This window comes from Triturus cristatus, chromosome 9 (assembly GCF_964204655.1).
Source record: "Triturus cristatus chromosome 9, aTriCri1.1, whole genome shotgun sequence".
NCBI classification, from domain to species: Eukaryota; Metazoa; Chordata; class Amphibia; order Caudata; family Salamandridae; genus Triturus; species Triturus cristatus.
In genome coordinates this window covers 261132299-261156951 of record NC_140592.1, presented here as the reverse complement: position 1 = coordinate 261156951, position 24653 = coordinate 261132299, and the positions used below count along the sequence as shown (strand labels likewise).

The 24653-nt window shown below is 43.0% G+C and overlaps 1 protein-coding gene across 4 annotated transcripts in view; it reads left to right on the top strand.

Moving 5' to 3' along the window:
- Positions 1 to 24653, top strand: part of LOC146797710 (plasma membrane calcium-transporting ATPase 2-like) — a 2176758-nt gene that overhangs the window by 2092307 nt on the left and 59798 nt on the right. For all 4 annotated transcript variants that reach the window (XM_085624877.1, XM_085624876.1, XM_085624878.1 and 1 more), the window contains one exon: positions 689 to 880. In XM_085624877.1, the coding sequence (XP_085481003.1) occupies positions 689 to 880 (192 nt within the window). The remainder of the gene's footprint in view (positions 1 to 688; positions 881 to 24653) is intronic.

Here is a 24653-nt window from a genome sequence, read left to right as displayed (position 1 = left end):
TTCTTTATGCCTTCAATAACCAGTTAGGCACCAGACAAGTGGGATGTGGAGCTGGTCCCAGAACCACATTGGTATAGCCTAAAAGGAGAGGACTACTAACTTTTCTGAAAACACATCTGGTGGAATGATAGGCTCCCAATAGGGGCAGAATGCCTGTGCCTTCTTGGGTTTTCTCCTAGAATAATACACTCTGGGCCAATTTGTAGTAAAGCACCGAAAGTGCTAAAAAAAAGTACTTCTAAATGCCTTGCAAATAATCCCTAATTTAAGCATGCCTGCTTCGTGCTATTTCTACCAGAGTTTGAGCTCAGGTTTGAGTTACTGAAACCTTGGCCTGGACCTCACCGGTTAGTGACTACTATTCACCCCAATTAATAAACCACTATCCCACAATTATTTAACAATCTTTAGGAATTGCACCAGTTACATTAGCAACCCTAACAAAGCAAAGATAGCCTTTGTGGGTAGTGGGTTTATATATGTGTACAAACCTATAACAATAATAAAATGTAAAGCTGTGATAATAGAAGAGTAGAGGGATGCTAATGCCTGCCATGTGGATTGCATTGAGGTGCCCCTTTTTTTTTCTTCCAAGATTACAGGTGATGCTATAAACAGTTTGTAAATGAATGAATGAATGATTGAATAAATAAATATGAATTAACCCTTTTCTATGAACCCTTTTCAGGGAATTGCTGGAACTGACGTTGCAAAAGAAGCCTCAGATATCATCTTGACAGATGACAATTTCAGTAGCATTGTGAAGGCAGTAATGTGGGGACGTAATGTCTATGACAGCATCTCGAAGTTCCTGCAGTTCCAGCTAACAGTCAATGTTGTGGCAGTGATTGTTGCCTTCACTGGAGCCTGCATCACACAGGTGAGATGGTTAAGTGAACTGCAAAATATTCAGCAGGAATACATTAACCTTGACAAATATGAAGTTGTGGGTTCAGTGCGTCATGGGCATCTAATGATGCAACCAATTCTGACAAAGAATCTACTTCAACTATATGAATGCTTTATTGTAGCATTGTGACTGGTTGCCCACACATTTAAATGAGGTAAAGGAGCTGCAGATTTATGAATAGGAAAATGTAAATTTACAAATCTTAAATGACCCCATTATTCCTTTAACTGGCACAAATCTATGATTAGATTTATATGGTCACTTAAATTGCTTTTCAGTGCGCCATGCTCACTGTATGCGTTTGCTTGAAGCCATAATAATTCCTTTCTCATGATTGGTTTTGCTGTATTGTAGCCTCATTTGTATTTTATATTGCTCACTGATCCTACCCTTAAGCAATCTTGATGGCCACAATATTGAGTTTTGTATATAGATAAATATTGAATTTAGGATACCGACTACCACTGTGTCATCTGGGTAGGTACGTTTAGGTAAGCCCAGATTTACTATCACCACATTTTTGTATCTTGGCGCAGATGAGGCATCAATAGCTTCTAGTTTTCAAGGAGCTGCAACTATGAACAACTTTGAGATTCGTCCCGCCCATAGACCTTACAGACATTACACAGTCGAATGTTAAAGACAATGGCATTTCCTTCAAGGGTATCACTAGAATCTTAAGATATCTGACTATTGATACCCAGGTCTACCGCAAACAGATCTTAGAATATTATACCCCTTTTTAGTGATTTGCGCTTAAAGAAGGGTATTTTTCTCCTTTTCACCTTACCCCTTTTAATCAAACTCGGTCAATAATTTCTTTATTTAAATTGATGGAGCCTTGCAACATCCCATCCATGAGCATCTATGAACCTTCTCTCTTTTTTGAGGTGTAAGGAGAACCCTATGGGCAACTTTGTGTCAATATCCTGGATGATGTCAAGTAAGAATGGACTGTACTGAAGGACTATAGGCTCTCATAATATGTTTATAAATAACCTGTATTGAATATTGAAAAGGCCACTCCTTGGCCAGTTTATCCAACTCTGGGTGTATGTAATAGATGATGTAAGTTGAAAAAAAGGGTAATTTTTCAAAATGATGTTCAGACAAAGATAGTCACAATTGAATTTCAGATGGCGTTCTATGTTGGCATTAATGTGAAACACTTCACGTTCCGGTCAGCAATTTAGGTAAGGGCTGAAAGTGAGGCCTTGAAAGTCTGGAAAATGTACACAGAAGGCTAAGAAATGTCTATATGAAATGCTATTCTGAGTCCACAATCAGTGTAGCAGGTATTTATCAAGAAAAAATGTGTATTTACTTAGACTGTAAAGACTCATCAGTGTTCACAATGGCACTAGGGTCCCCTCTGGATTTAGTTTTCTACAGCCAGTTTTCCACTGTACCCCCAGACCTAGAGAGGTATTTTGCTTGCTGTTGATGTCTTACATCTCTAGTATTCGAATAACAAGTCACTGAAAGAATGAATGTTGGTATTTGTGAGGCTCAGGAGAACTGAGAGTGGCATAATGACAACCGAAGCACTTCATTCAAGCTGTAAGCCTCCCTGTTTGAAGTCCAGCACATGCTGGGTGCTGACACTGATACACACTTGTCCACTGCTCACATAGGCTTGGTCATAAGTTGCCCTACCTGGAGATACATTTTTTAAATCAAGTATGCAGTCAGATTAAATTAAGATCCAGTTGAATTTAATAATAGTGAAGAGTTCCAGCTGAAAGGATTTTAACTCTCCCAAAGTTCCCCTGGTGGACCAGAACAAAGCTGTGTATTTCCTTTACTGGTGATGGTGCTTTGGAAACACACAACATTCTGTCCTGAACAACCTATCTGTTCCATGCAGAGTTGGCCTGGCTCGTTGTTCTCTCCACCATAAGCATTCGTAAGTTTGATCCAATACCATTGCAGTTTATTTTGACCTCATGTGACCGTCACCTGCCGTAGAGATGTATACTCTGATTACCTTGATATATAGGAAGACCAATAGAAGCCACCCTTCAAGGTATTAGCCATAAATGCAATATTTTTCCAAATGCATCATCACGAAAACCACAGTGCAAGAACATTTGCTTGCAGGATGGGCTTTCTCATCGAATTTGGATTTGCAAATAAGATTAAAAATGTGGTTCATTAAGATAGACGTTATGGAATTTCAGCCACCCAACAGCCAAGTAACCAGGTTATATCAGCCCCAGTGGCCACATTTTCACAGAAGAGTAAGCATGCATTATTTTTTTTGTTCTGAAAAACCTGGCTATTGTTCTGTCTGGCCCAATCATTCAGCTTCATGACCTTGCTTATAAAAAAAATACAAACAACTACATTCAAAACTAATTTTAATATGCTTCCCCATAGAATTGCATTGCTCCAATTGATATTTTGCTGCAATGTTTTGGTTTACTTGATACACATGAATATTAGTTTACAAAATTAGCTTAGACCATATACTATTTCTTATTTTAACTCTATTTTTCTTTAAATGTTTGATTCATGAACTGCTGCAACTTGCCCATGAGGATGCCTTCTGGTCAGCACATAATTCAAAAGGTTAATGAGGGATACTTCTTGGGAAACTGTTAGAAATTGGATTTCTGTTTGGCAGAGGTATGCACCCTGTCCAAACAGTAATCACAATCCTAGTCAGGGTAAGTCAGATACCCACCCTAAATTAACCTGTACTCACCCTCTGGTAGCTTGGAATAGAGCAGGCTGGCTTAGCTTAAAAGGCAACGTGCAAAGTATTTTTGTGACACTTCAGACAGTGAAAACATCACACCAAAAGATACCACTCATGGTTAGACAAATATAGCTTAATTTGTTGAACAAGACAAGACCAAAACGACAAAATTTCAATAACTATACCCGGAGTAGTACATTTTTAAAGAATACGCTCAAATGTAGTGCTTAAAAGCATAACCCGCTAAACAAAACTATCTAGCCATGATAGATTGGGTCAAATCCGAAAGTTCTAGCCAACCATGATGAAGCACGGGATAGATGCAGGGACCATCCTTGGCCTGCTGCAACAGTACCTCGGTTCGCAGTTGCGTGGACATCGAGGACGAGATGTGAGAAGCAAAGGAGGCAATGCATCAATGTCGTTCCCTAGGAAGTAGGCGATGCGTACGTTCCGAGACACGCAGAGTAGGTGATGCATTGGGAATGGAGACGATGAGCCTCACTGCAATGGCGATGCCTCAGCATTGATGGAAATGTAATGCCCTCGATCCTCGCAGCAGCGATGATGAGTCAGCATCAATGGAGATGTGCCCGTTTTGAGTTGTACGACGATGGCGATGCATGGATTTTGACATTTTCAGCACCTTATACCCTCTTCCAAGGCCATAGAACTGGATTGGCACCACCTGGCTGGGTTGCCTCCCAGATGACAGAGTCCAGATGCTGTGGCAGGTGAATTGGATTCTTTTATGTCCCTGAGACTTCAATCAGGAGGCAAGCCAGCAATCCCTTAGAGTCCTTCTCGTTCTAGATTGTAGAGATGCAGATTCAGTCCTTTCCATTCCCAGGCAATAGGGCAGCAGGTCAGCAGAGCAAGAGTAAAGAAGTGTAGCAGTCCAGCAGAGTGACAGTCCTTTCAGCATCACAGCGGTCCTTCTTCCTGGCAGAGTATCCACAGGTTCAGAAGTGTACTGAGTTGGTGCTGTCAGAGGTTTAGTACTTACAGCCAGTTGGGGAAGCTTCAAAGAGGCATTTAAAGTGCACAGAGTCCCTACCCCTCTTGCCCTGGCTCCATGCTCACTCCAGGGGGGTGTGCAGCCCCTTGTTTGTGGATAGGACACAGCCTATTCAGGTGTAAGTGGGGAAGTGCTCAGCTCTGCCCCACATCAAGCCAGTTAATGGTCCATTAATGCCCATCAAGTCACACCTAGACTCCCCCTTTGTGTGGGTGTATAGATGTAATGCACAAAGCCAAGTTGTCAACCTCCGCAGACCTGTATTTAGATACAGGCAGAAGGTATCAAATGGCTAAAGTAATAAAATGCCAACTTTCTAATCGTGGTATTTTCAGAATTACAATTTAAAATTCGACATCACTCTAAGTTGTGATTTTAAATTGTGATTCAAGAGACATCAAACTTGGGGGTCCAATCTCTTTGTAATTGAAAATTACACTTATAAAATGTAATAAGGTAATCCCAAAGTTATCCTGTGGGAGAGATAGGCCTTGTAGTAGTTAAAAATGTGGGTAGGATTTTCCACTACCAGCATATGTAAAACTTACAAGGTACATGTTCTACTTTTTAAATACATGGCTTACTGCCCTTTGGCTGTACAGGGCCTACCTTAGGGGTGAACTATATGTATTAAAAAGAAAGGTTTGGGCCTGGCAAGTGGGTTAACTTGAAAGGTAAACATGGCAGTCTCAAACTGCACACAGAGGTTCTGCAATGGCAGACCTGAGGCATGTTTAAAGGGCTAATAAAGTGGGCGGCACAATCAGTGCTGCCGGCCTACTAAAAGCCTTAAATTTACAGGCCCTGGGCACATGTAGTGCACATTACAAGGGACTTATAAGTAAATAAAATACGCCAATTGTGGAAAAGCCAATGGTACCATGTTTTAAGTGTAGAGCATATGCACTTTAGTACTCGTTAGCAGCAGTAAAGTGCCCACAGTCCTAAAACCAACAAAAACGAATTCAGCCACAAGGGGAGAAGGAAGGCAAAACGTTTGGGGTGACCCTGCAGAAGGGGTCATTTCCAACAGAGACCTTTGTTTTGCTTTTGTGAAGCGTATCTAGCCTGTCAGTGTCGGCCACCTTTACACTCTATTTCGACACATGGATTTATTTCAGTGACAGTTTTCAAACTAACTTTTAAAGCAAATCATGGAATTACACATTCTATTATTGTTCTAATCTTTTGGGAAAGGCAACACAATCACACATTGGCTCTGATCATTATAGGGCAACAAATCCCTTTTTGGGAGCTAACATCTGTTTGTGACCAAAAAAATGTTGCACTTCAGCACAAATCCCCATGTTATTCCCCATCAGAATGGGGAATAACATGTCATTCTTAGAATATTGACAATCAGTAGCATGAGTCAGGTGTAGTTTTTCCACCTTGTACTCAGTGCACCAAGTGCCAATGCAAATTAACTGATATCCAATTGCACCTGCATTTTGAGTTTTGAAATATCGATCGAAGACATTGTTACAATACTCTGTAGTTGTATTCAATTCTAAACACTATCGATTTAAAACTTTACATTTCAAATCACGTTAAAAAGAAAATCTAAGTTGTAATCAAGGATCAGTCTTCAACTTTTGATCGGGTGGACGTTTCCCTCCAGTTGGCTGCTCAGATCACCCCCTGCTTCCGGGTTAGGCCTGCGCCTTCACGCTTGAGTGAAATGTGCAGTGCAGCGGGTAATAGATTATTATTAGAGCCACCTTAGCAGCTCAAAGTGATTGGCGCTGTGAAATGGCGAGAAGACGCTGCTGCCAAAAGGGAAGGCTGCCAATTCCGCACGCACGACGTGTGGAGGAAGGAGTCTGTGCTTTTCACTGACTTTTTCACAGGAGCTGACTGACATACACATTTCAAAGTCCGTTTATTTATTTATTTTGGACGGGTACATTCCACACATGTGTAAACACAGCAAAAAAAAAATAGAACACAGTCACTGACAGCTTGGATGGGTGGGAAAACGAAATCAAAGAATGTCAGGACATGTACTTTAAGTGGCAGGTAAGGGAGACAGGAGACTGCAGTCATTTCGAAATAAATTAAAGGTGAGATTGGTGTCTTAAAGTTCACATAGCCTCAAGTGTTCGAAGGTACTGGAAGATTGCTGCATGTCAAACATTGTATCCATGAAGCGCCCCATTTTCAATAGTACATTCATCCATGAACACTCGACCAAGTTCTTTCTAGTATTTCTGTTTTGTGCAAAAAAAAAAAAGAATAGAAAGAGACAATGCACTTGAAATAACTCACTTGTCCTCCGACTTGGGGGCATATCAACAAGGCGGCGCTATAAAATTATCGCCGCTTTTGCGTCTGTTTTCGGACGAAAAGCGGCGATAATTTTATCGCTTTATCAGCAAGGTCACACTATCGCGTGTATCCTTGCCTTAGCGCCCTTTCCCGTAACGCCCATCTTTGCATCTCTAATGAGATGCAAACTGGGCGTTCCTTCCCAAAATAACTGGAGAAATATCGCTAACCGACATTTCTCCAATTATCAAGGGAATCTCTTACCTGCTTAGCGATTGGAAAAGAAGCGCTAACCGCGCTTAACACAGGTTTCTTTACGCCCGCTTTCGATCTGATTTAGCCATTTAATCCAATGGGGGTGGATTACATGGCTAACCCCACACTGCCCTATCAGCAAGGTATCGCATGTCACAGTGCGATTATCGCTGGATTTCCAGCGATAATCGCACTGTTTTGTGGCTAACACATGGATTTCTATCGCTTGGGAGATAAGCGTTGCTGATAGCACGCTATCTCCGCAATAGAATCCAGCGTTAGCCTGCGATAATTATCCTCGCGCTAAGAGCGCTGAGCGATCATTATCGCAGGCCCTTGCTGATATGTCCATTGGTTCTGTAGATGCACCAAACTCATTCTCCAAAGACAAAATGTGTCTGTTTTTCTAGACAATGTTTCAGTACTCATGTCAAAATTCATTTATGTGGCGTAATGCGGCATTTTTTGTAACAGTATGGCTTCATTATTTTGTAGCTTTTACATATGGTAACACAGTGTGGGCAAAGATTTCTCCTCCTACATATCAGTTTAGCAACCAAATACAGAAACGGAGAGCGGAAAGAAGACCAATCAACATTAGGGAAGTGCTTTTCTACACGGGAACATGTGTCGCCGCATTTTTTGTAACTTTTGATCCGATTGAACGAGAAACTAATTTTTGTTGTTGTTACAATCTGCAGATTATGGACAGTGTGATGGGTTAAGTGGCAAATGTGGCAAATTCATAATCACACAGAAAACGCCACAGCCGCAGAATCACGTAATTCCTGAGCCCCTGCAGTGCCAATAACATCACTTTTAATAGAAATGTCCCTGTAATTGCGCTGATGTTAAAACTGAGGCAGGACCAAATAATCGAACAACAATTCACCTATAAATGTTTCCCATGTAACTACGTTTTCTTGAGCAAAGTTGTAAAATAATCCTGGGGCATATTTACAAGGGGGGGGGGGGGGAGAGTCAAAGCAAGGGAAAAGCGGACTATTATTTATACAGGTCCAGCATACAGGTCCGTTGATAGAACTATAACAAGAATGGTATGCAGTTCCTAATGTGAATGCAGGCGAAGGTGTGTTGAGAAATAGGCTCTACTTGAGAGTAAGTAGTTGCGCAAGAAGGGGAGAAGAAACTTCTCCTAGTTGGAAAAAGACCCTCACACACCCAGCCAGCTAGATGTCATGCTTCATCATCGGGTCTGCTCCTTATCGGGGCGGCGCTGCAATCCCCGATCGGCACCCGAGATGGGGCCTTCCTGGCGGAGATCTTTTTTCCAAAAGCCGGAATGAAGCTGCCTGACTGCACTACACAGGATGTTTAATTGGTCACAATAATAAGACACAACTGAATACATCACTGGGGACAGATGTAGCTTCTCAAGCAGTGATTAACAAGTGGCTACATCACACAGCCTAACAGGACCTTACAGTTGGAAGGAAACAAGGTGTTTTTTTAAGCTAATCTTAGCTATTCAAGTTTGCATGTCTCAGTTATGGTTTTGAGACAAATTCTTGTCAGTGGTATGTTTGGAGTGTCAAGTGTGCACGCATCCACGGTAGGCTTTTAAGAGTGGAATAGAAAATGCTCTGCAGTAATTGACAATGCCAAGCTGCATGTGTATGGTATATGGCAAAACTGACATGAGAAAAGTAGAATAAGTTGAGTTCTCCTGTGATATGTGCAACCCGAGCAGAGGGCAGAAGCCACCTTGATGTTGCTTATCAGTTGGAATCTTTATGAGGTTCGGGAGATATATGTGTGAGACACCTCTTTTTGTAAGGGAGAAGGGATGTAGCTTGGCTCTACTGTCATATGTGGATTTTTCCTTTTGGTGTTGGCCTGCAGTTCTGTGGAAATCATTTGCAGATATGTGGCCATGCAGGTTTAGGGTTAGCGAGGCAGGACAATTAGGTAACATGTGTGTTCTGTGTTTGTTTTGCTTACATCAGTATGATTAGCTCGAGGGATATTTGCATGCAATGCACCTGGATGTACATGGCCTATTGCATCCCAGTTCCAGCTGTGGTGGAGGTTACTCTATGTGAAACCAGAGGATGGGGTTCCATGTGTGCTCCCGCGGGTGAGCATTATATGTTTAGTCGCTTTGCTCAATCTGCTCTCATGTTATTTTTTCCATTTGAGGGGTTGTGCACATTAACCTCCACCTGTAGACAAGCAAAGCCTATTTCCTGCCCTGCTTAAGCAGACTGTACTTTAACGGATTGAAGGAAAGGTTTCTCTCTACGCCTAGAACTAGTCACTCAGTGCACCATGGCATCCATTACAGAGCTCTGTTTTTGGTGCTATGGTTGCAAGTTTTAATCTTGCAAAGTTCGGCCAGGATTTCATTCTTCTGACTTCTACAAACTGAGTTCCATTGAGTTAGGGAACAAAGGAGAGAAATCATTCAGTGCCAAGTTGCCCATTGTGATGAACCTCCACTTTAGAATAGGATTTGCCAAACAGCTAGGTTCTTCAACTTCTTTTGGATATCAGACAAGTAATCTGTGAATTAGGAACACAGGACCATATGTATCAAAAAAGAGTTTTGCGATTCTCAAATTGCGATTTTTAGAGAATCGCAATTAGAGAATCGCAAAATGCAATGTGTGTAGGATGTGGTCAAAATTTTGCTAATCCTACGTATTCCTTATTTACGAATCGCAAATTGAGATCCGCAAATAAGGAATACCTTCCCATTCATTCCTATGGGCTAGGAGGCCCATAATAATGAATGGGAAGACATTCTCAATTTGCGATTACCAATTAGAGTATCGCAAATTGAGAATGCAATTTCAGGATTGCAAGGGTGCCAAAAGGACACCCTGTTGCACCCCTGAAATATGCATGTGTGCACATTTTCCGCATATACATGCCCTAAGGGCATGTATGTGCGACATATGGCACTTTAAAAAAATCGAAAAAGTGTTTTTTTAAAGAAAATCGCAAATTACCACCAACTTGAAGTTGGTGGTAATTTGCAATTCCTTAGGCCAAATAGCACATTTCTGGTGCTCCAGAATTGCATTTGAGGAATCGCAATTTGCAATTCCTTAATTGCATTCGCAAAATAGAGAATTGCAAATTTTGCAATTCTCTATTCTCTATTTTGCAATGGCCTTTTGGGATGATACATCCCAAAAGGCTTTTTCAAATTCACAAATGGACGGGAAAAATGCTTGATACATATGGCCCACAGTTTCTTATGATTAATGAATGAGATATGCCCGTTAAGGCAACATATGTGTAAACCTATCGAATATAGGAAACCTCCAGGAGGAACAAAGCCTTAACTGAAAAGACTCCTTTATTTTGAAATGTTACCCCACACATCTCTGTGAGCGGCTCAGGCATACTGTTATGATGAGTGCACTGCCCTCAGGATAGCCACAAACTTGTGCTGCCCTGGGGGGCAGAGCTTTCAAAATGAAATATGGAGCAGCTGCTTCAAAGATTCTCTGTGTACACAGTGCAGGTGGCATGCTGCCTACACTTTAAATAAGGGAGAGGGATCCCCCCGTAGGGAGGTGCGGTCTCAGGAGTATATGGGACTCGCTTTAACCCACTCCAGAGGGCTGCCTTCAGTAGGCACCCTGGCAATGTACCACCTTTTTATGGTGGACTGTCAGTACGCCTCCTAAGGTTATGTTTAACTCTTTACCAACGTTCATATTATTGCATAGGCGTAGAATCAAAGTGATTCCCTCATGAGGGAACACCCTCTGACAATAGTGCTGGCCCCATATACATGCGCTGGTGCTATCGGTATTATGGAAGGGGCAGCACAAGCTTTTGCATCCCCTTCTGTAATATCATCTTCAGCAAGAACACCTCACCATGGGACTCCAACTAGTGGCCGGTTGTTCTCAGGCCATGATCTACTCCAGGATCCTCAAAATAATCATCATCAGCAAACAGGACAGGACTGTACAAGTCAACGGCTGTCAATGCATCCTGCTTCCATGCCCTACAGATGCTGAGGAAAATCTTCAAATGGCTCCCAATCAAAACTAGAAAAATTGTCACGCTCACCCTAGTTAACAACAAGTTGGTCTATGGAACACCCTCCATGTCAGGATCACCAAGCAACTCCCTAGATGACTACAAACCATGCAGAAATTAGCAACCAGACTCCTCCTCAGCCTCCCACGCAAAACTCACATCATGCCACCCCTTAGGGAACTCCACTGGCTTGCGAAACACAAACACACTTAATTCAAACTCCTCACATACATATTCAAGGCATTACGCCACCCAGGCCACACTTAACTGAACATTCACATCTCTTTCCACCAACCACCCAAACACCTCTGCTCTGCAGGACTCCTACTTGCACACTTTCCACACATACCCAGAACCAGATCAAGAGGACAACGTTCTCTTACATCACTCCTAAAGCATGGAACAGGTTCCCACTCCATATCAGCGCCTCCTCCTCTCTTCTTCAATTATGCAAGAACCTGAAGGCCTGGCTTTTGAATTAACCAACCTACCATAGGACCTACCATAGGCTGGACTAGGCACACACACTTGCTCAATGCCAGGATACCCTTACAATTACACATTACATAGCATGGCATAACATGACATACCATAGTGCCCCGAGGGAGCAAAACGTTCATGCACATGCCCATTGCATCTCTTGGGGTTGGGGGTGGGGAGCGTTTGACTATCAAATCATTGCAAAGTATTTGTCTATAGATTCTACTGCTGTGTACGGAGATTTTGTTTGTGTATATGTCAATATTTACCCTTCATATGTAGTTTGATAATATAAATATATAAGTGGGTACGTTTTCCTCTACTTCATTTTCTTATGTAAAGGCCAGATTAATTGAGCTGATAATATCAGAGTTTGCATGCTCAAAGCTGATGCTGAAGCCATTGACGTTTGCAATATCCCACATTGACGCAGCCACAGAGACTGAGGGGCATATCATCAAGAGAATTATCGCCGCGTAAGCGGCCGTTTTCGGCCGGAAAGCGGCGATAATTGTATCGCACTATTAGCAAGGTCACGCTATCGCGTGAATCCATGCCTCAGCGCCTTTTCCCTTAACGCCCAGCTTTGCATCTCTAATGAGATGCAAAGTGGGCGAAATAATGTGAAAAATGCCGCTAACCGACATTTCTCCAATTAGCTGGCCTCACGCTAACCCGCAGAGCGATAAGAAAAGTAGTGCTAAACGCGCTTATCGCTATTTTTCTTACGCCTGCTTTTCATCTGACTTAGCCATTATATCCAATGGAAGGTGGATATGATGGCTAGGTCTGCCCTGCCCTATCATCAAGCTATCGCCAAACATTGTGTGATTATCGCTGGATTTCCAGGGATAATCGCACATTTGGCAGCTTGCGCATGGAATTCTATCGCTTTGGGGATAAGCGTTGCTGATAGCACGCTATCTCGGCGATAGAAATCAGCGTTAGCCGGCGATAATTATCCTTGTGCTAAGCGCGCTTAGCGATAATTATCGCCGGCCCTTGCTGCTATGCCCCTGAGTTCTTTTGTAGACCCCCGCGTGCTAAAATAAAAAACAATTCCATTTCCTCCAGCATTGCTTGATCCCATCAGAGGTTTTTAAATATTGCTGAGATTGACTAAATACGACTGTTGCACAGTGTCGAGGATGTAACACTGAGGCACGCAGGACTGTTTCATCATGACAGCCCCTCCTAGGAAACACGACAATCCACTTTCCTTTGTACGTCTGTGCCTTATTACCATAAACAGATTAGCCCTGCAAACCCCAGACGAAAGGCAGAGAATAGGGTCATCCATCAGACAGCAATGAAACACATTTTTTAATTGTCTTCAACTTGTTATCTCAGCGCCAGCATTCCTCTAACAAGAACCAACCTCTTTCTAGCTGACTGAACGGCAAAACTGGAGTGCCACAACTCCCACGCCCTGAAGCTGAACGAAACAAACCTCTCCAATCTCCTCTATGCAGACGACCTGCTGCCAAAAAGTTCCACCCCGGTCGGGCTGCAGCATCTTCTCGATGCCACCCATGTCTATTCAGTGGAAAATGGCTCAAAAATGAACTTTGATTAACAACGAAAGCTATGTCGGTGAACAGCACGAAAAGGGAAGTAGTTGGCGTACCGCCTCTCGACGCTTAGGGGCTCATTTATGAGCCCCTGCGTCACTTTTACGCCACCGGTGCGTCACTTTTTGTGACGCACCAGTGGCGTAAAACATGCGCCATGATGTGCCATATTTACAAAGTGACGCATCTACCTAGATGCGTCACTTTGTAAACCCCTGCGCTACATTATACCTGCGTCAGGTATAATGTATGCAGGGTGGGCGTTCCCACGTAAGTAAGCATCGTAGAAGTGAAGCAGTGAAATCTACGAGATTTCACTGCGCCACTTCTAGGGTGCAAATGCGTCAATATCTTGTGCCTGCCTCACAGCAGGCGTAAGACTGACGCAGGCCCTTTCACATGGGGCTTACCCCATGTGAAAGAATACATTGCTGGAGTTGCGTCACTTTTGTGACACACTCCAGCAATGCGTCACTTTTGCGCCTACAGATACGTCAGAAATACTGACGTATCTGTGACTCCTTGCGACATGATGCGTCATACTGTAAATATGACGCATCATTGGAGTCGCACGGAGGGCGCAGTGAAAAGTGACGTATCACTGTTTTCACGCAGTGATGCGTCACTTTTCATAAATGAGGCCCTCAGAGTCTGTGTCTGAAAACAAATATGTAGGTATCATTATTGGCAAAAAGGAATCTTTCAAACCGCAGAACGATGCCCTGAAGAGGAATGGGAATGCGCTATCCTTGGTACTGAGAATCTAAAGAGAAAAGTGGCCAGCCCTAATCTAACCCCACTGCTCTGGGTAATTTAAGAAAAATTGATCCCTACAATAATTTACGGGAGTGAGAAGCTACGCGGAAGAGATGCATCCATGCTGGATGGGATTGTGTCTTGGACCTACAGAATGTTGGCCTTCCCAAATACACTTCCTCAGCTCACGTAAGGCCGTAGTTTGGGCTTCAGAAACAATTTATCAGCAGGGGAGGTGTGTACATTAACTGCTGGAACAAAATCAAGAAGGCCATATTAAAAACACTAAACTCGCACCTGTGGCCGGAACTGACGACCATTAGCAGTTCGCCCACCCAGGCTTACCTCAATGCAGGCGCGCAACACCCGTTGGACTCGAAGGGCTTCAGCCCCCCCTTGTGTGTGGCAGCCCGGGATGAGACAGCTTCCCGGGCACACACACAGCCGCACCCGAGCACTTCACAGGTCTTTAAAAGACCATTTGCATGTTAATGAGGCCTTGCTGTTGTTTCACCCCTTCTAAGAGCCCCTGCAGCTCCACTCTGCCTATTGCTTAAAGATTCAGCCCCCCCCCCCCCCCGAAATTTTTCCTTAGCCCCCCCCCCCCCCAAATTTGGCTCTAGTTGCGCTTCTGCCTCAATGGGTCCATAGCTCATCTCAGCCTACAAGATCTCTGGGCAACATCTGCAACCCATGCCAGCTTCAAAAAGGCAGTAAAAAACCCATCAAATTTGCCGTGTTAATTCAGCACAAGGCAGAAGTGGCGGGCACAGCCCCTGGTTGGCTTGTGCTGTATAGCTATGACGAACCCCTACCGCAATCTCATTTTCATAGAGGCTTTTTCAGCCCAAGAAAATAAAAATTCCTCCTACACCGACATCCTTGAAAACGCAACCCAACTGCGACCGACTGCCGCTTATGTGGAAAAGACAAAAGAAGACCTGAAGCATTTGGTATGGACTTGTAAGGAATTATTGCCAGAGAGAAATATGTTACGCCCACTTTTCAACCAAAGAGGAATTAGAACATGCAGGCACGCCCTATCGTCCTGCCTCTCCCTGACGGATTTACAGCTGAACTGTCTTTCGTGAGATTTCTCTTGAAGGCAGAAAAGAATCAATCGGCAGCATTTGGCAGAGATGCATAAGGACTAGGAACAAACCTGCTGCCCGTCTCCTTTATGCACACTTTTTTTCTTTTTTCTTTCTTTAACTCAGAATAACTCACTACCCTGCACATAAGCAATTTTAATCCATTCGGCAACTTCATTGTATTTGATGTTCGTTCATATCAATTTACTGTAGATCGGTCATAATTCTACACACAAGAATTAAATGTATTTTGTAATGTAATTGTTAAGATTTTATACCTTGCTCATTGAACTGCGTAACTGTTTTACATGTTGGTGTAATGTTGCGGTTTAATGATGCAAAGTTTTTAACTAACCATGCAAATGAATAAATGAATACAAATAAATAAACAAGAATTCAATCTAAATTTTACTTTTCCTGGCAAAAGCTTTAGCGTTTGAGTTTTGTAATCAAACAGCGCCCTCTAGTGGCTTGACAGCATCAGGAAAAAAGTTGCATATCAAATCCTGTTTTCATACAAAATTGCCGGTACTTTTAGATCAACAAAAGTCATAGATTTCCTAGCAGATATTTTAAACATGGACTAATATATGTTTTCTAAATCACCAAATCATTGTATTTTCTTTTTAACGTAAAACGTGAGAAAATAAAAACATGAGTTGTACATAGAATGATTTGCCAAATCAATGAGTATGAAAATAAAACGTTTAACTCTAAAATAGAAATTAAAACAAAACTTTTAATTCAGAGTTAATTTCTAATTATTTTCAAGCAAGGTTCTACTAGCATTGAAGGCGCCCTGTGGCAGGGAACCAACCCTAAGCATACATCTACAGGGTGAATACAGAAACTTAAGAACAGAAACTTCAAATGTTTCAAGCACGGGAAGAGGCCGAAGATAAAGATGTCTGGAGCCTGACATGCTGGTGCAATAAAAAAGCACTGTTCATATACTTACTTCGCGCTTCTTTGACCTATTTATTTGATACATGGGGGAGCAGATTTACAAGCCCCTTGCGCCTCATTTACGCCGCCGTTGCATCACTTTTGTAACGCAGCGGCGGCGCAAATCCTGCGCCATGGTGCGGGGTACTCACAACATGACGCATCTGGGAGATGCATCACGTTGTAAAGCCCTGCGCCACATGTAGGCGTTTCTGCGCTGGGGGTGGCGTTCCGGCGCAGGAACGCCTCCTAAAAGTGTCTGAGTGAAATCTGCAAGATTTCACTCAGTCACTTTTAGGCCCATGCTGCGTCAAAACCCTGCGCCTGCCTGAAGTAGGCGTAAGGATTGACGCAGCATTAGCAAGATAGGGCCCCCCAGACCATTTCTGGAGCTGCGTCGCGCTTGCGACGCAACTCCAGCAATGCGCCACTTTTATTGCACAGATGCGTCACGCATCTGTGCCGTTTTTGCCCCATGGTGCGCCGCATTGTAAATGCGGCGCATCCATCGTGGCGGAGCTGTGGCGCACAATAACTGGTGCATCCCTGCTGATATGCAGGGATGCGCCAGTTATTGTAAATATGCCCCGAAGTGTTTTTTGTGCAGTACAGATACTTATCCAGTTTAAATGTTGTATATTCGTTGCATTGAGGATAAAAAGTACATACAGTACAGGACTAAGATAACAGTAGATTATATCAGGTCAACGGAATTATCATTTTGCAGTGCAAAAAATCTCAAACATGCAGAGATTTCCTTATGAAATCTGTAATAAATATCTTCGAATTAGAAGATCTTTGTAAAATGTTAAGTTTTGTTCAAAAATGGTTTTATAGTCCTAGCCAATCTGTTCATTAATGTGTAAAGGTGTTATGGTGATAAATATTGCCCTGGATTTCTGTAAGTATGATAATTGTTTGCAAATTGCTAGTTTTGGCCCACAGGGCCATTTTGGCTGGTCTTATATATCTGATAAAACTACTCTCCATCAAGAACTCTGCGCTCCTCACAGTTCATTGGGTTAGGCAGGTCAGAAAAAGAGTCCATTCCTTCTCCTATTTGGCAGCGCGGATGTGGAATTCTAATGAAGCTTTGGATGTTGAGCTCTGGGTCATCTTTCAGGAAAATTTAGCTTGGTCATAATTTTTACCTCTCGTACTGTACGGGGTTTATTTACAAGCCCCTTGCACCGCTTGTGCGTCACTTTTTATAAGGGAAAAGTGACTTACTGGCGGCGCAAGGGGCTTGTAAATAACCCCTTAGGGCCTCATCTACGAGAGCCTTACGCCACCATTACGTAACGTTTCAGTGACACTGTGACGGCGTAATCAGTGCACTATACTGTGCCCTATTTACAAATTGATGCATCTAAGCAGAGGCATCACTTTGTAAATGCCTGCGCTACATTATACCATCGTCAGGTATAATGTATGCATGGTGGGTGTTCCAACGTAAAAAAGGCTTGTGGAAGTGACACTGTGAAATCTCAGATTTCACTGCACCTTTCCTATGACTTGACTGTGTCAAATCTTTACGACCTGCCTCAAGCTGTCAGGATAAAAATCCAACACCAATTTATAAAAATAGGAAATAGTTTTATCTTTAAAATGACACCGAAGCAAAAACAATCCAATGTAGAGATCCAGAGAGATTAATTTTTAAATATTTAGCACTATATAGCCCATAGAAACCTATAGTGCCTATTGGAGTATCTGGTCGTGCTAGACCGGGTCAAAGTCAAAGTTTCAGGCAGACACCTACCCCTCACAGTAGATCTCGGTCAAAGTTCTGACTTGAAAACTTTTCTGGAGCTTTTCTTCCCGGGGTCCCTCGAAGCTCTTAGCCTTTCTGGATTCGGTGACAGTTCGCTGGCTAGCCTTGCGATGAGCTCCCGGTCAAACTTATGGAAGTCTGGCCTCCGATGTTTTCCAGAGGGACGAACCAGAGATTCAGGCCGGCTCGCGGTTGAAGGTGGGCGGCTTGCTCTCACGGTTGGTTCCGATCACCTTTTCTATGTTCAGACTTAGAAACTTCTACAGAGCCTTTTATTCAGGGATCCCTCGATGCTCTTCACCAGGCCGTCTTCGGTGAGGGTTCGTTGGCTTGGGTTTCAGCGCCGGATCATACTATGTAAGTCGGACCTCTGTAGCTTTTTTAAGCGGGATGAACCTTGAAGGCAGGCTGGCTCATAGTTGAGTGTCGCCGGCTTGGCTGGCCATGTCTAGTCGGTCCACTTCTGGAGCTTTTTTCCAAAGTTGCTCCAAACTTCTCCAAACTTCTGGAACTTCTTCCTGAAGATCCCCAAAGAGTCCTAATGTGTCCAAAACGTACTCCAAGGGTCTGGAAGTTCCAACATGGTGTCTGAAAGTTTGGGACTTCAGTTCCAACAATCCACTTGGACAAAATCTTTACAAATCCACTGGTTGTACTTCAGAATGAGGATTCTTGGTGGTGATGGTCCAGGTCACTCTGTTAACCTGTAGCTTGCAGGGAGTACACTCTTTAGTCCCTTTGAAGCAAGTTAGGTCCACAGGGCTGTAGTCCAGGTTGTGCAGCAGGTGCAATCTTCAGGAAGGACTGAGTAGAGTCTCTCCCCTTGCCTCTTCTCATTCCTTCCTTAATCGCACCATCTGGCTAAATTCAAAGAGGAGAGGTGGAAATTGAAACTGACTTCTTCTGCCTGTCTCCTCCTTCCATTGAAGAATATGCTTGATGACCCCTCCCCCTGCTCTGGCTTTCCTATGTAGCACAACCTTGCACTCCCAGAAGTACTGTCTAACCCCAGGGGCTATTTATCACCACATCAAAGGAGCGTTGGCTAATCCACTTAACTGTGACCAATCAGGACAGGTCATTGGAAGGCTGATATTTTGGCTTACAGACAAAAAAAATGTCTAATAACTTCTTTTCTGTACACTTTAGGAGAAATTCAACAATACCATATTGTTGAATTTATCAATACCATTCTCGGAAGTCTTTGAATGGCATTTTTATGATTCTCCTAGCATGAATTATTAGTTAATAACTTCTTGCCATGTTAACCTATGTGGCAGGGGATTTGCAAAGGGAAAACTTACTTGGGCCATTTTTCCAGTACCAGGGCTTATAAAACATATTTTTAAGGACCCTACCTACATCTACAGGACCCCACACCCCTGGGATACCTAGAAGAGACTTTAGTGGTTTTGAATATGTGAACATATTGCAGATCCTCACTCCACAGTGCTCCTAATACAAAAGTAAATTTTGGGACGCACTTTACAACAATGTTGGGAGTGAAATGTACAATTTCACTAAACTCCTTATAAATACCTGAACACCCACCCCTGGAACACCTATGGGAGACCCTTGGGGTACATAATATACCCAAACATTGTAGTTGATGAAGTTTTAAATGCCTCAAATAACAAAGTCGAGTTTGGGCACAATGTGCATTTTAAAAGCAGTCCTGCAACACTGGGCTGCTGTTAAACTGACCTCAGGCTTCAGCAGTACACATATGCAAGTGCAGAGAGGGCTGCAGGCCTCTTAACTGCCATACCCTATTATATACTAGGGACTTAAAAGTAGTTTCAATACCCCTGCCCGATTATGGACTAGGGCCTTATAGGGGAGGTCATGCCAATCCTAGGGGTACCCTAGCCCATAGTGTACCCTAGTGTATTTAGGTGTTTTCACTGTATCCTAAGTGTCTCTTTCAGCATAGCTCTGGCGCTGGGCCTGGTTAGGCAGAGCCCAGGGTCAGTTTGAGGTAATTACCACCAGTACCCGTCAAAAAAGTTGGGAGTGCCCAGGGCACAGGATGACTTTGCAAACACTTAAGTAGTCTTATTTACCAAAATTAGTGGACTAGTGTGTATCTGGCTACTTCATTTTTTGCTGAGATGACTGCCTTGCAATGCACTGTTTATGGATGCCACTCCACTAAGCACAACATTTGTTTTTTAAGCTGTATTGCTTTTATATGAGTTAAAAGGTGAACTGAGAATGCTGCTTAAACCATGCATTTTATCCAGTACTTGTATCATTAGGTGCGTTTCAAGAACAACAACATCTGAAATTAGCAGGTAACCCTTAAATATTTTCTTTGGTTGTGTTTCTGGGGAAGTTCCTACCTGATTATAATTTATTAAATATTGTGCTTTGACTGTAGTTATCCATTCAGAGCTCTACTTCATGGGAATATTTCTGCGCTAAATGTTCATAAATGAAAACCCATACATTGCAACATTTCCAAATACCTCCTGGGAAAATGAAACTGAAGAGGGTGGCATAATGACTGGGGGCATGGCAGGAATCAGGATAGGGGGGATTATAGGCTATAAACTGGGCAGCTGTCTTAATGGACACTGTCAATGGATGTAGAGGAGTTTGCACGGAGACATGTCCTAAGCCACTCATTCCGATACTGTCAGTATATACTGTCACTAAATATTTGAAATATGAAATTTAGTGAAGCTCTGGAAGAACTTCCATCTCTGAAATATCAGAGCAGCATACTTTAGCTTTGTAGTATAACTTGATATCGTTAAAAGCTACAGGAGAAGTAATAAGAAATTCTTGGCTTAAGAATATGGTTCAAATTAAATAGTTCAATACATTTGTGTTAATAGATATTCGGCACAAGCAGCATCCGTTAACACACAAATATATATTTTCTATTAAGAGGAAACCTTCTCCGGGATAGAGTGTTCTTGCTTAGCCAAGGTTTTAGCTATGCAAGCAAGGCTTCCATTGAAGCGCAGGCAAGACCTGATCATGATTGGATTGTACTCAAAGTAAAGATCTGAGGGAAGTGTAAGCCTCTATGTGAGTGAGCAATGGTTAACCCTATAATTAATAACCTTTATACAAAAAAATACTACCATAGAGGAAATGCTTCCAATTTTCCTCTGGGGCCTTATTATGATTTGAGCCCGGGCCTAAAAACTCGAAGCAAACTCAGTGTAAACAGAAGCTGAAAGCTTCAACTAAAAATCTCAAGTTAACAATGGCTGGAGAATTCCAATAGAAGCCCATGTTCACACCAGAACATGGACTTCTATTGGAATTCTCAAGGGTATATTATCAAGCCCATTATCGCCGGTTTAGCGGCAGTTTTCTGCCGCTAAACCGGCAATCATTTTTAACGCTGTCCTTGATAACATGCCCCCATGTTCGTCTGCTGAAATTTTTAAATTGAGTTGGTAAGTTTTGGCAGAGTTTGGCAGACGAAGTTAACATCCGTCGGTATGTCAGAGGTCAAAACCTCTGCGAGACCTCTGCCTGTCAGATTGAGAGTTTTCCGCCAGACCTACAGACACCTCTCTGCATTGACAGAGACTGCCATCATGGCAGTTCCTGTCCATGTGTGAAAAGTTTGATGGACAGCACCGTCAGCCATGGCAGCCGGCAGTAAAACTTTTCTAATGTTCTTTGTTTTTCAAAAACAAACTCCTTATGTCGGAGTAGATTTCTAAAAAAGTTATAAAAACGAATAGCCCCAAATCCCCTGGACTTTTTTACCACTGTGTTGGGGTCATTTAATTTTTTTGCTGTCTCTTACCGCTAGGTGTTTCCTAGCAGTGACGGGTATGAAACTAAAGCCTTTACACTGCCCACCCCAAACTGGGCAGATGGTGGAAAATCCTTCCTTTGATAGTTCCCATTCCATCGAGCTGTCAGAGGAAATATTCTATTGACAGAGAATGGGGGCTCTGTCAATGGCATACTTATGGTCCCCTCAACTATTAATGAGGTTTGGTGGACAGAGTACTCTGTCACATTTGCAATGGAGTATCCTCTCTGCCAAACTATAAATAAGGCCTTTAGTCTCTGAAATGGAAGTCAAAATACTTCAGGGGGCAGCACTGCAGCCAGTAGATACCAAAGTCCACTCAAAGGCAGACATCTGCTGAACAAGGTCCCCCTGAAGTCATTGGTTTTGGTGGAAAAAGCATGGAGCAGAAGAAATAAAACCTTTGAGGCTGACAAATCCTGGTGTTGGGAGGATAACTGTTGTGCCTTTCCTGGGTCAAGATTTCCAACTTCGGATTAACGGCCTAATTTGCAACTTTTTGACGCAGGGCAGTGCAGTAAGTCACTGTGCTGCACTGCTCTGCATCAAAAGGAAATGGCAGGATTGTGCCGTATTTATGATGAACGGCACATTTGTGTCCTTTCCCACTGAGATGGAACCATTTTGGCAGCCTAGCACCATTGGGCACCCTTGTACCATGGTGTAAAGGTGTCTGCGTTATTGGCAGGATTGTTTTTTTGCAGAAAGGGGAAACCTCCTGCACAAAAAAATCCTAAGATGTGTTTTCCTCTTTCTATGTGCGCTACAGAATACAGAACACATAGAAAGTGGAAAAAATTCAAAAATAAACATATTTCTCCTCGTTATGCCTGCCCTTGTGAGGCGTACAGTTTTGATGCAGTCCCAGGTTTATAGATCCTTGTAAATCTAGGAATGCATAACCCATGGGTGTTGCTTGGGAACACCCACCGCAAATCCCATGGAATGTCCCCCTGGCACAGTATAAGGCAACACAGCGACTTGCGCTGCGTTGCCTTAGACCATATCCACTAGGGCAGGAAAAGACACGCAATGTGGTTTGCATGGCCTTGTAGATATGGAACTGCAATTTGTGCTGTCAGAGCCTCATAAAAAGAGGTGTGCCAGTGAGCAAGGGGCTTGCAAATAAGCTCCTAGTCTTTTTTATTCACCTCAAAACCCTCCAGTGAGGGGAGATTGAAGCTGTAACCAAAGAAATCGCGTTGAAGTCGTACACCTTTTTCACGAGGCCCTCTGATGGTCCAGAGGTCTTGGAAGTCTAAAAGGTTTTTGAAATCCCAACTTCCCTGAGTTTCTGGAGCAGCTCCTCTTGGTCACATCTAAGGCTCTCAGGACATCAGGGACAGCCCTTCAAGGCCATGACTCACTTCAGAAGAGGACACCAGCAGTGTCCAGTCCTGTCCAATTGCCGCTGCAGCACCGGTAAGCATATTAGGAGTTTCTTCACTGCCACAGTTTTCATGGTGGTGAACTCACCATCAAAACTGTGGCAGTAAGGAAACTCCTCAAGGCCAGGGAATGCATGCAGGGGGCACATGTCGTGCTTCCCTTTAAGCATGCACCCCCAGTTACTGCACGGCATGGACTTAACAGCAGGCCTGGGTGTAGTTCACAGAGTTTTGCTATGCGGAACTCTGCGAAGGGACAACAAAAACTGCAGAGTTCCGCAAGTTGCGGAGTGCAGTGCGAACTGCCATTCGCACTGGTCTTCCTGCCACTCGGGTAGGAATTCTACCCGAGCGGCAGCTCACGTTCGTGAACTTACCGTTCGCGAGAACGACCAGGGAAAAATCTTTGCTGCACTGCGCGGAGCAGAGTTTTCTATGCTCCCTGAGCTCCACGGAGCGCAGAGTGCAGAAAACTCTGCAAATTCCACGAACGGAGCTGAGTTCACCCCCCAGGCCAACAGTCTGTGACACTCCCATTGCGGTGCCTTTCTAAGGCTCAGATATGAGCTTTTGATAGGCACTGCCGTGGGGCTGCTGCCTCTCGACCGTCCGACCTTTATTTCAATTGGAATATGGCAGGTGGGAAGAATATGGGTTTGGCGGTCTTGGAACAGGGCGCTGACAACGTGGCAGCTTGCTCCAACACCGACAAATTCGTAATCAGGCCCTTAGTCAATAAGAAGTGCTTTATTTGGTGGATAAGTGTCCTGGAGTGACAGCAGAAGATCAAACAGAGTGAAAGAGGCTTTAAGATAAAACATGTATTTTTCCATTTGTTTCCTAAATTATAAGTGGGGGAATATCTGTCCAAGATGAAGTTATATGGTATTCCATGCAGCTACAATGAGATAACCGAAACAGTGCCCCCCTTCTGTGATTGTCCTGGTGTGAGGGATTTTGAAAATATGTGTAACAGATGATCTGGGAGGGCATTCAGGAATATGTTTATGGAATGGTCTTGTAGGTAAGTAGAACTAAGAGAATGTTACCACTATGTCCTCTGCAAAGTTCAAGAAGATTTCTTTAAAATGTTGCAACTTTTGGAAATGTTTCACATTTTAAAATGGGAGAGAAATCCAGCAAAAGAGGCCTGCTGAAGACAATCTCAGTGCACACTCACTTTTAGTGGGAGAATTCCCTTGCACAAAGTTAATTTCTCAGCAAACGTTTCTTAAAGTTTACAGAAGTAAGCCAGATTCACAAAGTGTAACATTCTAAAACTTTGCAGAAAAATAGAATTTTAACCACCCCAATCATCTTTGAATGTAGAGGTACTTATGATGAAAGCGTACATGTTTTAAACATGATTGAAATGTTATCACATAGTGTTTCTTTCCTATTATCTCCCTTATCATTTGAGTATCATTTTCCATCCCAAACCGGCCCAACTCCTATCACCACTTAAATTTAATCTCTTATCAGTTCTCCTACCTACAAAAAAAACTACAAGTCTGGCACTTAAAGCATTTGCAAATGAAATACTGAGACTAGAATCAGAATGCACTTTGTTTAGTTAATTAAAACCATCACAATAAAGCATAAAATATACACGTTAAATGTTTTGATTTGCAACTAAGCCGTAAATACACAATTAAGGTACACAATAGTGCAAAAATGATGGAGGGAAGAGGT